Here is a 17,046-nt window from a genome sequence, read left to right as displayed (position 1 = left end):
AGCTCGTCACTGGATTTTCTATGTATATATCTTGATGTTGCTGAAATGTCTCTCTCTCTCTCTCTTTCTCTTTCACTGCGCGAGCTTCTTTCTCAGTCTTGTGAAAGGTTCTGCTCAGTGTTGGCCCGAAACTCACACCCACGGAGACTGTGAATTATCAGAGATGGCAGCGCAGCTTTCACTTAGCAACTATCACCCACATTCCTCAGCCTCCCTCCAAAGACTTGCAGCCCCCCGCCCGGGTTCAGGGAGGGTGCAGTGTGGGGGGGGCCAGCCGAGGAGGGGGAGGCAGTGCATGCAGGGGTGGACTGATGACTTCGTCTTAAAAGCTCGTTACGCCAACATACCAGAGTCAGAGCGCTCTGTGTTCGCAGGATGTTCTCACTCTGGTTTACATCCAGCTGACAATTCTTAACAATTCTTCTCAGTGACACAACTCTTGTTGGCACTGTAGCTGCTTAGCTAGTCTTATCATTCATTGGCTGTGGACCACTGATTTGTACGACTAAAATTCAGTTATAGACATGCCGTTAGCTAACGGGCTTCCTGAAAACACTGTCTTTTGCTGAGTTCTATACATTTCCGCCTCGAACCTGCACACAACCTAACGTGCACCTTCACATTACCTCCTATGTATATTCAGCTGCTAAAATTCTGTGTTTACAGCCAATAAGAGTCAACTATTCATCACATTTGCTTTCCAACATCCAAAAATATCAAATATCTCTTTCCACATCCATCTTTTTCTTTATGCAGGTAAAGTTTTTACTTCATATGTAACTGTGACAGAGACCCCTCTGTAATATTCAAATATCGACCAAGGCTTCATCAGGCACTGGTCAATGTAGATGACATGGAATACTGTTTTTTTAAATAAAAAAAATCAAATCAAACTTCATATAGCACCTTTCATACAGTATACTATAACACAAAGTGCTTTACAAAAATAAAATAAGACCCCCAGACACACACACAACCAAAATATAAACCAAGCACACACACACCTGCACCTATACACACTTCTACTTAAATTAAAACAAAATAAAAACAGGATAAAAGGATAAAAAGAAAAGAAACGCCATCATTACTTGTAAGGTTTGCAATGTGAGGAGACACTGAGGAACTGGAACTACACACCAGAGAAATCCATAAAATCAAACAGTCCACTTAAAATGAGCTAAAAGTATTAACAGACCTATGCATTCGCAGTATTATGACACAAATGTTCCCAAAAAGAAAATCCATCAGAGCAGGTCAGGGCTTTACAAATTGCAAAATAGATGGTGTAGTTCATTCTAACACTAACACATCTGACATTCAACACAACACAGTGAACAAACTAACTGCTTGCTTGCTCTTGTCACTTGTCACAAAAGAAAGGTGATACCACCCTCACAGCTGTAAAACATTCTAAACACAGGGCAGTGCACACCACTCCAACATGCAGAGGAATCAATGAGCACACTCAGTGTCACAACACTACAGCTGGACCGTGGCTTTTTTGGAGAGTGGACTGTCGATTAATTCCAGTAATATTAAAAATAGCCTGGAGCTGTCACTGGAGGTCACTTACACACAGCAATAACATTTGAAGCTGACATGGAAAAAATAATTTAGCTGGACAGAACTGTATGGAAAAAAAGAAAGTGTGTGGAGAACAAGATGCTGAATTTATAAGACCTTTTCCCTGAGGGAGCAATGACTGATGGGATATTGTTGTTGAACCAGGGCCAGTGAGAGTGCAAGTCAGAGCTCATTGGTCTTTGAGGAGCATCTGGAACTCCTTACAACATCTGTGTTAGATCAGGCCCTGTAAAACACACCCCCAAACACACTGACAGTGCTTTAACCATGACAGAACATAAGAGTCTCTCCTGTAGGACTTATCTTTTCCTTAAGAGGCGTTTTGTTATTTATTTCCATATTCTTTTATTTAATTTATTTTTCCTTGCCTCCCCCCGTGCTCCGACTCGCGCTCACTGTCACTTTCAGCCTTTGTGAAAGAGTCAGTGTGTGTGTGTTTGGTGCCAGGCAGCTGCTGGGTTTGTGTACTCAGCCTGAGCCTCATGTCTACACACAGCTCGCGCTGCCCTTATCTGAAACGACCAGAACCACATCAACAGATAAATAGTCAAAGCCCCGCCTGCTCACTTTGCGTTCTCACTGGGCCACGGTGGTCTTTACACTATCTGACCGCAAGGGAGTGTTAACCAGACACTTTGGTGTTGGATCTCCTTTAAACTGCAGAAAAAACAACGCATGTTTTTGGAACGCAATGACCAGTGTTGCCCTGTCATTTCTGTGGCTTCTCAGATTCAGTAAATTATAGATTAGAGCAGAGTTTCTCAGGAAATCATTTCCAGAACATTTCCAGGACTGCATCAATCAAAGTGTGTTAAGATATTAAAGCAGTGGGACTTAAACTGTGTACAGACCTTTAAATAAATGTACATGATGAAGATAAAAACATGTGTCCAAAACCATCCTATTATAAATGAAACATGGTTCTATTGCTGGGACTTCCTGTTTTCAGTACCTACAATGGGCTCAGTCCTTCTGAGCAGCTTGAGAAAAACAGCAGGGCTCCACACTGATTGGTTGAACTCAACATCTCAGCTCCCTTCTGGGTAAACTCTGAGCTAAACTAAAGAGAACATGTGGCAGAAGCAACATGGGAAAAAAATAAGTAAAGTAAGAAATGGCCCAACAAGGAGATTGTTACTAGTTGAGAGATTCATTACGCCATTAACATAAACAGCCACATCACACTGTGCCAGTTGTGTAGCATGTTGCTTGTGGGATTGTTAGTATAAAGCAGCATTATTTCATCATTGGATCTTTTAAAAGCGAAGATTTCACATGCAGTAAATATAGAGTTGTTACCCTTAGTCGTACATTTTAAATGCAAAAGCAAACATAATTTACACAGATATTTGTTGCAGATCATAACAATGATTCGACTTTCTGCAATCACTTCATTCAATCATTTAACAGACGTGGTTTACTGTAGAGTGCATTAGCAGCCGGACACCTGAAATTTGTGGAGGGAGGTGGTGATTTTTTTCATAATTTAAGTAAAAATGTGAGTCTAAATACACCAGATGCATAAAATAAATCAAATAGCAGATGACAAATGTAGCTCTCAGCGTAAGTTCAGTCATGAAGACTCTATTTTCAGATCATCCACCACTTATCTCTATCTGCTTCCCTCTCCACCATCCTCGCACTCTCTCTCTTTCACTGCACTGCACTCCCTCTAGTGACCTCCACATAAGTAGTGTTTAATAGATGGCACCTCCCTCGCCAATCAGCTGTCGATCCGTCCCTCTCCTGCCCAATCATAGCGTAGCAAGAAATTTAAAAGCCTGTCTCCTCCACCCCAAGCACCTCCCCACCTCTCATGATAGAAATACTTTTGTCTGTGTTCTTTCAAAACAGGAAATGTGTGGAAAGTGTTTCTGTTTCCTTCCACCAGGAGTGGGCACATTTTTATCTATCAATAAAAGATATCAAATTATTTTAAGCATTTTCTTCAGCACACACCTGTGAATGTTAATTATGTTAACCATTGTACAGCGGAGTTGACACTTACAATAAGTGCTTACAATGTAAAGTCCTGCTTATGTTGAATTTCCCTATTCACCATGTTTCTGTAAACATGGACAGTTACAAGCTGGGGGTCCTAACACTGAAACAAACTACACAACACACACACACGTCTGTTGGCAACCAGGCGGGTGTGACTTCTGTGGAGAGAGTGTGACTATTAAAGTGTTCTGGCGCTGAAGATGCAAAAATTTTTTTATTTTTATTATTTATTAAAAATGGCAACAAAATCTGCATAAAAACGGGGAAAGCTCGAGGACATCAAAACCTTTCTCACAGTGTTACCAAGTTTTTCTGGGTCACATGGGACTCCTGCAACAATGCTGCGCGTCACGTGGTATGTAGACAGACAACAGGTTGACGGACAACAGGAAGCCGCTGAGAGTAGATATGTCAACATTAAAGGAACCTGAAGGAGTTGTAATTAGCAATAAAGCTGATTGGGAAAATTAACATAAATAAACATTACAAGGTCAATTATTCCAGACAGCGAGCAACACACCCTGCACTGTTTCCACTGCCATTGGGGCGACAAAGATGCACAGTCATAGCGAGCTGACCAGAGATAATCTTCTCTGAACCAGACAACTGGCAAACAACATCCTGTGCAGCCCTCCCTCTCGACAGCCTCGCCATCACCACCACCACCACTCATATGACCTCTCCTCTGTCATAGCCATGTTTAATTATGGACTGTCTCATTTCATCAGCAGGGGGGAGGAAAACGAAGCACAAATCCACCCGAGCATCCAAACAGCAGTGTGTCTAGAAAGCTAAGACCTCCCCCAACACCCACCCTCCAGCTTTTAGATTCTCAAAAGGAGAAGTGAACGGTAGAAATCAATTTTGACCTGATTTTAAAATGTTTTCTTTTCTTTCTTTTTTTCCGTCTTTATTTGAGGCAATGATTACCAAACTGGGTCCTGACTGCTTGAGTCGTAGTTGTTTCCATAGCAACCACAGGACCAACTCAACACAAGCACTGAGGGAGACACTTAGCAATGCTGTTTATTCCCATCAGTCTCAGAAGTGATGCTAAACTGTTCGCTCCTTCTCCAGCTCTTACTGGTCCATTGATTGGCTGATTGAAGGTATGTCCATGTTTGTGTCTGTAACCATAAAATGCTTCAACAAATTAACATAGGATATCACAAAATGAGTTTAATAATCACATTTTAATGTATTAACACTAAAGTTCTGTGGCTGCAGTGTGTTCTGTGTGTGTGTGTGTGTGTGTGGGATCCCATCGGTCAGCACCAATCCTAGCAAAGTGAGCAAAGTGTACATGTGACAGGTATCCTCGTTAAAATGCTGCTGCCGAGTTAAACACACAAATTATTTATCAAGGAGGCAGTAGAAGGACTGCGTGGGGAGAATATCAGATTGCTGCTTCTTCCCTTTACACGAGGTGCTGTTTCCTATAGTGCGGCTTTGCACAGGTGATCATCACAACCTGACACTTCCTCCACTGACATCCAAGCCTCTCGTCCTGATGCATGATGCAAACACACAAGGTTAGCTGCTGTGAAACTGTGAACAGCTGAGAGTGTCGATTAGGTGTGAGATTTGCAGCTTTGATTGAAATGCAACAATTCTCTGTGTAACATCCTGGAAAAGTGAAAACTTTGTAAGTGAGCTGTTTGGACATGAAACCACAAGCAGCAAACTGGTATTTAGACTCTATTTGCTTATCTTATCTGTAGTAATTGATACAAGAAGGAGACGGGTGAAACACGCCGCCTGTTCTTTGCCTCAGGGGTCACATGAGGGCCTGATTTGCCCTCTGTGCTGTTCATTGAGCTTTCCAGGTTTTACCCACCACCTTTGATGTGGGCCAAATTCCTCAAAGAACAGGCTTTGTTCATTAACACATACACGATAAAGAAACTGTTGGCTTATCTGTGGGTATACAGCACTAGCAGCTTCTACACTTGTGTGTCTGTCTATCTGTGTGTGTTTGTGTGTCCAGAGAAATGGGGGATAGGGTGACCTGCCTGTTGCTCTGCAGCATTGACGCAGGCTCTGATAAGACTGTTCCATGTGACGCAATAGTTAGCAGAAACACCAAGGGCCAGGTATTTTTAGGAACCAGTCTTTGACCTCTCACAGCACTTGTGTCAACAACATACATCCAACAATGCTAACCATTGTCACGGGCCATAAAGCAAATAACTCTGGGGTGAAGAATGTGCAATGGTGACAATACCCCCCCTCCCTCCCTACCAAAAAAAAAAAAAAAAACATTGAAAAGCATATCAGCAGTGATCGGTGTGCAGAATGAAAGTGTCTAAAACGTGCTTGGACAGAAGAACATACAGCACATGTCAGTATGTGCACTGAAACAGACACCCACCCAGGCAGACAGGACCATTGTTTAGTTAAGCTATGTCCCGAAGAAAAACAAACAGCAGCAATTCTGACAAACATTCAATAGAGACGAGAAGGGAAGGCGTCAACCATAACAAAGCTGGAGATGGTATTCGTGCCTGTGTGTTTACATGGGTTGAATGGGTGCATGCACACAATTGATTTCAGCTGAAGATCACGAAAACATGCAGCTTACATATAACAGGACAGCGCCTTTTCTGACTACTGTTTGTGATGTTTATTTTTTCGAAATCATTGTACAACAAGGTGGTTCAAAGTGCTAGCTATTGAAGTGTGAGCATGAACAACAGGACACTCAAAGTGAATCTAAGAACAGGCACTTGTTTCTACTGTACGCAGCTGTAAAAACACACCAAGCAGCACCAAGAGCAATACGGCTTTGGAAACAACCAGATGGCCTGCCTGTGTTTTAAAGGGATTAAGAGCTATAAATTTTAAGAGTCCCACATAAAATAGTCCATATATAGCAACCAGACACCTTCAAGATGTCTGCAAGAGGCTCAGTTGGATCTACATGACAGACCTTGCAACACAGAATAAAATCAGCCAACCCTACAGGGACGCACACTCACATACACAAACATAAACACGGCCTAATATCTGTGAGCACTGTATGACATTAAATCATGATGATACCATTTTTAAAAGGGCTGAAGTGGAATGCTCTTGTTTTCAGCTTTTGTGAATGTCCTGAATTACCTTGAATTTACTGTGACAGCAGATCTACTTACACAATACACCACTACTTATTAAAAAGTCAATACTTCCAGTGCTTATGGTCAGAAACACACTCATGTAATAAAGCCCTTTATCAATCTTTATCTTTATCAATAATATTATCTGAAAGATAAAGTATTGAATTTTAAATTACAATAAATTAAAGTGTGACAGTTTGAGATATAGAAAATATCTAAGATTACCCAAAAAAATAATTTTAAGTGCCTCAGAGTACAACTGTTCTGAGGACCAAAAGTTTAAATGCACTATAACTCCTCAGTGGTTTTTCCAGACCCTCAAGTCACTGCTCTCTGAACAAGCAATCCTCAAATGTTCATGTTGTTTTCTGAATTTATTGGTATTTGTGTATGATCTTCATATCTCAAGAACTTATTTTATTACTGTAAACAAACTTTGAGACTGAAATAAACCGAGGATTTCTGGGAAAGGAAGCACTTGGTAGCTGATCACTGATTTAATGATCTACATATAGCTTCTGGAACCAGTCTAACAATTTAATACACAGATTTTTATTACTGAATCTGCATTGCTTTACTTTATTTAGAAACTTACACACTTCATGAAGTCTTAAGAGAAGAGGTCACCAGGACAGTGAGGTGAAAGCGGGCATTTCCATTACACAACTTTAAACTCATCTGTACCCATCAGCTCCAACAGAATTCCGGCTAGGTTAATAAGTAATTGGAGAAAGAGGAAACACTTGCACACATAGCGTGAAGCTGTGATTGATGGCACTGTATTACTGTGTCACAGAGTACACAGACGGCCTCAGGAATCAGTAGCATTGCTGGGGTGTAGCTATCTCATGACATTCATTTGGTTAACGATGGCAAACAATGCTGGAGTCTGTGATGGATTACACTACGGTATATCATGTACAATGGTACAGTTCCCACGAATCCTTATGCTGCTCCTGTACTTGGTAATGAATTTATATTCTCCTGTCTCCTGCAAACAGCAGTCCTGTTACATAATCCAGTCAACACGGACGTGAAAGGATATCGTGCTGAATGCCTACTATGCATGGCAGAGAGATTACGGTGACAATTAGCGATCATCAGGTCCGATATCCCGCCATTGTTTTGGTGGTAATGGCCTTCCTATTATGTTTTACATAACATTCCCCCAAGGAGACAGCAGTTGTAAAACAGCAGATAGTACAGAACGCAAACAGCCACCATACACCCCCCCCCCCGGCCTCAACCCCGTTACCCCACCCTTGGAGAAAAGTACAAAGCGTCCCTTGTGCGAGAGCACAGAGACCTGAGTGATACTGCTTTATAGCATGGTATTCTCCCACTGTCACACAACAGCACACACATACAGCCGTCCAGCCGGGGTGGTTCATTCAGCCCACTGACCTTCAGCGAGCCCTTAGGTCCTTGGCATGACGCACAAACAACACACTGTACAGCAAGGCCCATAAGCCCCGCTGTAATGCAAATACACAGATGCAATATGGTGACAAAAACACAGCGGAGCAATTCACACCACATCGCCTGTGTGGCCAGTTCACACGCTATACGGCCCCATCGTAAATATCACGTCTTAAACACAGCCATATATATGGAGACATAATTATGTTCAGCCAAACTATGGGGGGGGGGACTCACTGCTATTTATCTTTCTTGACTTAAATACAAACGACTTTAAAAAGTCTGTGGCCAGGAAACACGGTTTTCATCAATGCTGCAGAAACTCAACAGAAAGAGTCATGTTACAATTCTATGACAGGTTCTATTACAATTACCTGTCAGAAAAGTATTGCTGGGTTCTGAAGATCATCTCTACTCTAAAATATTGTTTACTGTTTCCCATCAAACTCTTTTCCAGCAAATACAGGAAGCTGAAGGGCATGAGAAACCAGCTGTATGACATATACTTCACCACAGCACTAAACATAAGACAAAACTTAGCAGGTGAACACGATAATACATTAGTCAGCCAGTAAGCCAGATATTTCCCCTAGGAGCCCCAGGAGAAGACCAACCCAGAATGAATGGCAATGTATACATATGCTTAGCTTTTTGAGCCTTAACGGTCTTTGCAGCTTGTTCTCCCATAAGCCAAGGAAACAAAGAATGATGTAAAATAACTAGCTGAACCTTATCAATGATTTTGTCACACACATATTTGCTATATGCCAGCAGCTATAGTCATAAGCAAGACCTACGCTGCATTTCACCATCAGTGTTAGTAGAGGTCAACCATGATAAGCAAAGAGAAGACAGAACAGTCAGACTCTTACCTGTTTCCAGAGGAATTTGTCTTCCTGGTTGATCTGCCAGGTGGTGACTACATGTATAATGGACAGCACTGCGCCGCTAAGGACCGCCGCCCTCATCCTCACAGGCAGCAGAGTGTAGATGATGTAGATGAAGAACACGGACCACCAGATGCCTTCTGAGGCACTCCGGGGTGCCACCATGAGCACCCCGAACACCTGTACCGACAACAAGACTCCGATCACCAGGTAACTGACCATCCACATGTAGTCCTGGTGGAAGCCATTGCGGTTGCACACTACCATAAGAGCCATGAAGAGTGCCATTGCCACTGAGAGGGCTGAGGAATAGGCCACATGAGGGGCGGCGTGGACACAGTGGAAGGTCAGCATGATGCCGCACACGATCACAAGTACCCCCATGAGCATGGTCAAGGAGCTCTGGTTCAGCCTAAAGAAGTAACGCTGGTATAGGCGCTCCAGTTTGCGAGACTGGAATTTTTTCGACTGGAATACTCGCACCACCCTGAGCCAGCAGTCTGCAGCCGTCACCACCCCTGCTGCGCCGTTGGGACCTTCATCGCCCATGTCGCCACTTCCTCCATTACACCCTCCTTTCCTCCCTTTTAACTCGCCATCCTCAAAACCCAAGTCAACTGATTTCAGCCCCACCCCTTCCCCAGGAGCCCCTCCCCTTTTGCCGTAGTGGTCTTCCTGCCATCCACAGCGAACGCCAAAGTTGCCCCCGCCCCCCACTGCCCCAGCCACCCCTCCGCGGTGGTGCTGATGGAGGGGGGCTCCGGAAGGGGACTCCATAGCATCTGGGTCCCGCAGACAGCTCATGTAACGCGGGTTGCAGAGAGATGAGCCTCCCTTCCGTTTGGACTTCTTGCCATTTCGCTCTCCCCACGCTGTCTTGCGATCGTCCACTCTGGCAACTAGGAAACCACTGAACCAGGACATTCTGTGTAAGCAGAGAGCGACATTCAGTCAAGGACAGATAACAGCAACAACACTGACACCGGTTCCTCCTTTGTCCACCTGTATGAGTTGTTCATTTACCTGTTGGGGTTCTGGTACATATCCCAGCCCTTTCCCTTGCAGCTGGTTCACTCATTTATCCCGTTGGACAAAATTTTGTAGAAGGGACAAGGGGTTTGTAGAGGCCACACTGATGGGCCGCAGGGTGGGAGTGACTGGATGGGAGGGGTGGGTCAAATGGCACCAGACCTGTGTGCCACAGCCACCAGAGACCAAGGTTGATAAAAGGACCAGTCTCTACACTGCCAGACCTATCTCCACGGTTTCTGCTGGGTCTGGAGGAGAAATCAAATGCAAAAGAGTTCATTGAGGAATGATAAACAGTAGTCAATAAACACCTTAAAGTTAGACCAGATGACAAAGGTAATGCTGATGTGTTTTGTGTCCTGTAAATCCTCATTTTAAAGAACTGTCTTATTTTTCCCTCTTTCTCTCTTTCAGTAGCTTGTTGAGCTAATTCTTCTCAGAACCGAGAGAAAATAAAATGCAACACGTTAACAACAAAAATCACATCAGTCTAAATTCCTGGACACCAGACACACTTGTCATCATTTTGAAAACAAAAACATAATCATCAGATAAAATTCCAAAAACAGAAAGCAGGTCTGTGTTTTTTAAGGTGAACCAGAACTCGCTCTATTTGACCCCCATGCAAAAAACACACCCTGTGGTATAAACACACCGCCTTTTGGAGTCAGCAGGGGCTGAAGAAGGCACAGAGCGACTCCGCCGAGCTCTGTTTATAATCACTATCAATGATAAACAGACAAGTGAAAAATACAGATAGATGCCGCTGGACAACAGGACACTGTCAGGACAGTAACGGCATATACAGCATGACAGAATCTGAGGCCCCGCAGCATTAAAACAGACGTAGTTTAGAGATTACCACAAGAGACCAATATTTCCCTTTTAGCTTTACATCATTATGGCAGTCTGCCAGGGTAACAGTCAACTGTAGAGAGGCTCTGGTGATTCTGTTTGAAATGAACAATACAAACCGTTTACACAGGAGGTGTTTTACTAACCACTGTTATGGTATATAAAAGTGTTTCTGCTTACTTGCTGCCTCTTGCTGCTGTGTGCTGTATCAGATCCATTTTAATTACATTACATGTGGCTATATTTCTATTATAAGTTACATTGATTCACTCGCTGCTGACTCCATTACTAGAAACACAGCCATGACTATACTTCTGCGTTAACCTTACAAGACCTGAATGAGCTCCACAAGGCAGGCGATTTAACAAAAAGAGTGTTCAATGCATCCACATATATGAAGCTGCACTGTAGCCAAAAAAATAATAATAATCTAAAAAATTCCCCAAATGCTCCCTGTGGATTTAAAGTGAGTGTTTCTATGATTGTGGGTTAATGCTGACCTGGTCACATTTTACTGTGTTTATATCTCTGTAATATCCTCTACAGCACTTTTATTGGAGCAAATGTAATAATAGCATAACAGTGCAATCACTCACAGTAAGTACTGTTCGTTTTGGTGCTGATTTAATGATAAAGCGTCCACATATGCCCTCAGCAACCAGGCTGATCTTACCAGGCCCAGAGAGAAACGCGACGCAGCCGGCATTGCCGCTGCTGCCGCTGCTGCCGCTACCGCTGCCGCTGCCGCTGCTGCGGCTGCCGCTACCGCTGCCGCTGCTGCCGCCTCCTTCCTGACCGGCATTTTCACCGGATAGACAAACTGTGTTATAGAAGCAAAGATAGCATTCCTTCCCTCTATCTCGCCTACATGCACCTCTTTTGGCACGCATCGGAGCAGTCTCCCTCCTCCCTGGCAGCGGATGGACAAGATTCAAGGAGACCCCCCCCCCTCTCTCACACCTCCCCTCTCCTCCCACCTCCACCTCCCCGGCTGCGTCCCTCGCTCCCCTGCACAAGGTCGACCAGCTCATACCCATTTGCAAACGTCGCGGTGCTGCCAGTCGCTTCTTGTGTGTGTGTGTGTGTGTGTGTGTGTGTGTGTGTGTGTGTGTGTGTGTGGTGCCTGCCTGGCTGTACTCTCCGGTTTCCTTCTCCCCGCTGCCTGTGCTATAGGAGAGGGGTGGGGAAGCAGGCGAGGGGACCATTCCTTCAGGGGCATTTTCAACCGGACAACCGCTAAACTGGCGTCACAGCCACAAACAAGCAAACGTTTGGTCATTATGGGCTGCAAACATGTCCGAGGCTGTGCATGGCTCCCTCCCTCTCCCTCTCCCTCTCTCTCTCTCTCTCTCTACTGGCTCACTTGTCATCCAGCTGATGCAAAAAATAGATCAAGCATGTTGCAGAAATCAAAGATAAGCTGCACCTTTAAAAGGTGATTTTTTTGTGTGCATTTTCTGCGGCCCATTTTGTGTCATGTGCGGATGTGTATAGATGTCATGCACACGCAGGCAGGCCGTGTGTGAGGGCCTGCATTCAAACAGCGTAGGCTTCTTGTTACATAACACCATGGCCTATGTGACAACCAGAGCGGGGACCGTAGAACCATTCCTCCGCGTCCCGCAGCTAAAGTGAGGAAACAAACACGCCACTGCCGGCTATTATTCCTCCTCCTCCCCACCACCTTTATTTAAACCACGTCCTTCAGTTTCTTAGCTCCGCATTTTTCCTCTCAGGATTAAAGTATTGACAAAGTATTGGGTAAATAAACAGACATGTACACGTTATATTGCTGCTGCACATTCCTCAGCATCCCTCAGTGGATGGCTGAGCAGAAACAAGCAGTACTATTCATGTAATTACAAATACACGCGTTTAATAATAAATAAGAGGAGTAGATCTAACGGTGCTTAAGTCTGAAGTAGTGTTAATAAAAATATCTGCGGCTGGTGTGAATCTTTATGAGCGCCTGACGTGTGCTGCAAGCCTGTGAACACAGCCTGTTAACACCCTTCAGGACTGTCAGCTGCACTAAGAAACATCAATGTGCTGTGATGCAGTTCATCCTTCGTCTCCCCGCTACACACACACAGATATGTTGCTACTGGCCGCCTGTAGAAAACATGCACTGACCGTGTATCCTCTGCCACCACCACCGCCAATGTGACGCGGAGGCCTCAGCTACTGTCGCCAGCTATGTCATTCAGTCCGGCAGAAATGGAGCATTGACAAGAGGCGTTTCAGTGCATCAGCGTTTGAGACGTTTGTGTAACAGGAGAACATATATTATATATGTCGGCCTGCAGTGTGCAGCAGCAGTTTAAAAAAAAAAAGACGGACTCACCGAGATCATCTTCTGTTTCTACTCCCCGACAGGACCGCAGCGACAGACAATCCGATTCGGCGTGGTAGTCGTTCGGAGCGGCCAGGGTGGAGGACCATTTGTACAGCCTAGCTGTCCAAGGATGGTCCGGTTAAATTGGTCTCCCTGTGGTGGATCTCCTCCTGTCGTCTTCTCGCTCCACTCCCTTGCCTCTCCTCCCCCTGACCCTCTCGGCTCCAAGCACAACTGTTAAGACAAGGAGAATACAAATACTGAACTTCCGGTTGCGGTTTTCAAAGTAAAACCCCTCCAGACACTGTTAGCAGCTGGCAGTAGCACAGTTTACCTTAGCTTAGCTTAATGGGCATAATTAAAACATGGTATGTCTACTTCTTTCAATCCATACAATGAACAAACAGCTTTTTATAAACGGTTGCGTTTTTCCAGTAGATAGATAACTTCCTGGTCCTGGTGGCTGCCTGGCAACACATAACACTACAAACATAAATTAGTTAAACAAGAGATTTAAAATAGTTAAATGAACACTTCTCTTGTCTAAGAAGCAAAACTATATTAAGCTGCATTACACCGAGATGATTATAGATTAGTACACTATGTAAAAAAATAAACGGTGAAGCAAATTTATAAAAAGAATTAGCCAATGTAAACAGACTAAAATACAAATTAGAAAAAAAAACACTTAAAATCACGAGGTTAGTGAAATATTACAATATATTTGTATAGCAGGCAAACTTTAGTACACCTCAAATTAGTCTTGAGTTTAATGCTTTTACTTTGGAATGATAATGTCCTTAGTTCCGGTGTCATGCTGTCCAACTTTGGCTGGTTTGCCTCAGCTGCGTTCAGCCAGGCGCGCCGCCGCTCACACCACTCGCTCATTCCCACTTTCTGTAACTCGGCACTCCCTCTAGTGGTGAAGGCGCGTCTGCAGCGAGCCCGGCCGGTCAAACACCTCCAAGCTGTCTTCTTCAGCAGGTCCCAGAGTCCCAGAGGCACCACGTTAGGTTTTATATGAGAAATTTGGATGCAGCAGTGGCTTAGTGGGTAGAACAGGGTTGTCCAGTAATCGGAAGGTTGGCGGTTCGATCCCAGCTCTGCCCTAGTCATTGTTGTGTGTCCTTAGCAAGGCACTTTACCCACATTGCCTCCAGTGCACTCACTCACTCACAAAACGTTTGCAGTTTTTTCCAAGCAACAAGCAGGGTAAATGAAGATTACATTAACCAGTAGTCTAGAACTTCTAATGCATTAACAATATGTACAATTAGGCCTATTGTGATCATTTATATAATATTTATAATATTTATATAATAATATTTATATAATATTTATATAATATTGTGATATTGATCATTGGGTGAATGTTTATTTGGAGCATTTTATAGTGTGGTCTGTCATACCTTTCTTAATAAGCACCCTGTTTTATAGCTAGTAAACAGAATAACATGCTTTTTTTCACTGTACAGACTTCATGCATATATATTTTAAAGCTGTGATAATATCTTATTGGTCACCACAGGACAGGCAAACAAACAACATCATGCCCTGTTAGACACACCTGGCCCAGTCAGCCAGATCATCACAGGTAATTATGGAAACATTTAGTACTATTGTTTGTACCCAGACCCACCCACTGAGGTCTGCAACCACATATAAACCATGTTTCCCACCAAACAGTTAGAACTGATGAAGCTGCTTGGATGAGCAGCTTCCAGAAAACTCTACAAGTCCAGACGCCTTGCTTCAATCTTCTCCACTTATTATGACGACCTGGATGACTGAGAATCTTCATCAACACGCCCTGAAGTAATGTAATACCACTAATAAGGTTTAATATTCAGTTTCTGGTTTCTAGAAAACTGCTGAAAATAAGGTGGCTAGAGTGGCAGCTCATTGTGGTCCCTCAAACCAAAAACTAGCCTATAACAATCTCAGTCGAGTATTGAACACTAATCTAAAATTATCACCCAACTAAACTACCAGACATAACAGCTGCTTAACTTTTAAAAAAGTGGTGTAAAGCTAAAACATGGCCCCCTATCACAGGACATGTATGCACCTGTGTAATATGTCCTGTGCCATGAAAGAGCTTGTAAGGTTGAAGTCAACAGCCTGTTAAAGACTCATCTGCTCACAAAAAAACAATTACACAGTATAAACTGTATTATCTGCACATTTATGATACTATCACACTGAAGTGTTTCATATTTTAACACAACAGTAAAGCATGTGTGGACACTTAATTCGTTAGCAGTAGTTCCGTGTAAACAGCGCATGTTTAGAAACCGTTTAGAAACACAACACAACAATGTTAGCTAGCTCTGGTAGGAAAACAAAAAATAGAAACATAAAACGTATGGTTAACTTGCGAAATTGATTAAGTACTAACTTACCAAATAATGCCAGCATAACTTCCATGTTCTTTTACAATTTTGGAGCATTATTAGTAGATGGACAGAGGGTTAACATCCGCGATTGTTTTGAGAAGTACCCATAATCCTTTGCGCTTACTGATTAATGTAGGAATGGCTTTTTGACAGTAGGTGGCGAACTTTTCTCATTAGGCCGAATTTAACGTGAAGTTTTTCAAAGTTATATAGAGTACACAGAGTACTGATGACCTGAATAAAGTGAAATAATTTCAGACTTTGCATATTGGATATTTGTGACACTATTTATTAATGGAGTAGCAAAATGCTAATATCAATAGGCTATTAGCAGCCAAATATTTTTGCCCAATATAAGAAACAGTAGCACGCTTACTACCTTGTTAACTATTCAAAAAAGAACACGACAAAGGCATTTACAAACTACAACTTATTGTAAAGGCATCTCTAAGGGGTCGGCACTATTGTCTGTTTAGCTGTGATATGTGCTGTGTTATGGACGTGGAGGACACTGTGCCTGACATGCGATGTGGTGATAACATTTACAAAAGAATCAAAGCATGTTTATTATGCATTATGTTGCCTTGTATGTTGTTAATGTATCAGCCCTAATCAGCAAATTCTATTGCTAAAGAAGTCCACAAACTGCAGTTCCTCCAGTGGCCTCCAGGCAGACATCAGTGGTCCAAGTGTCAGTCATGTTCAAAGTGACCAACTTTACAGCAGAAGTAAACATATTCATGGCTCAGTAGAGACAATAACTTCCTCGGTCATGACAAATTCATGGGAGGTGTCTATGCGAAAATTAATAATAAACTACATAAGAATGATTTTCACAATTGACTATATAATCATCTCTATATATATATATATTAGCAAGTTCTGCAAGCAAATGAAAAGATGAAAACTAAACTATACAAAATCTTTGAATGCCTTTATATATTTCCAAGGCATGTGTGTGAACATGAAATATAAAGATGTGTGATGGTGAAGGGGGATGTTCTACAACATGGCAACCCAAAAGCTGTTCACATATATAGATTTTGAAATACTTTAATAATCAGGGAAATTGCTTAAGGCAATATATATATGATTGAGATATATATATATATGAATTAATAAACCCTAATAAACAGTGCACAGGAATATATGTGTTGACAACAGATGCAAAAATGTTGAAAATTCATATAATGCATGAACCTCTCCCCTAAATTATGACTTCAAAGATCATTTCTTTGAAGGTTCCACATTAATTTGACTGCGGTTTCAAATATTTGAATGCGCATTAAACAGACAAATATGACGCACACAGGAGAAGGGACGGTGTTAGTACTGAACAGGACATTTTTGAAAATAAAAATATGTAAAGTGTGCGCTCGTTAGCCGGCGTGGATTGATGTTTTGTGTGTGTTTGGTCCCCCTGACACCCCCGGCGG

At 42.9% G+C, this 17,046-nt stretch overlaps 1 protein-coding gene across 1 annotated transcript in view; it reads right to left on the bottom strand.

Annotated features, from left to right (window-relative positions):
- The window catches only part of LOC114438293 (adenylate cyclase type 6-like), a 31,862-nt gene extending 18,444 nt beyond the window's left edge, over positions 1 to 13,418 (bottom strand). Inside the window, exons 1-3 of the mRNA XM_028409515.1 lie at positions 13,224 to 13,418; positions 10,019 to 10,272; positions 8,981 to 9,920 (exon numbers count right to left, since the gene is read on the bottom strand). Of these exons, the coding sequence (XP_028265316.1) occupies positions 8,981 to 9,920; positions 10,019 to 10,038 (960 nt within the window). The 5' untranslated portion in view covers positions 10,039 to 10,272; positions 13,224 to 13,418. The remainder of the gene's footprint in view (positions 1 to 8,980; positions 9,921 to 10,018; positions 10,273 to 13,223) is intronic.
- Positions 13,419 to 17,046: the final 3,628 nt, after the last annotated feature.

This window comes from Parambassis ranga, chromosome 7 (assembly GCF_900634625.1).
Source record: "Parambassis ranga chromosome 7, fParRan2.1, whole genome shotgun sequence".
Lineage (NCBI taxonomy): Eukaryota > Metazoa > Chordata > Actinopteri > Ambassidae > Parambassis > Parambassis ranga.
Note: the sequence above shows the minus strand (reverse complement) of the source record. Positions and strands in the feature narration are given on the sequence as shown.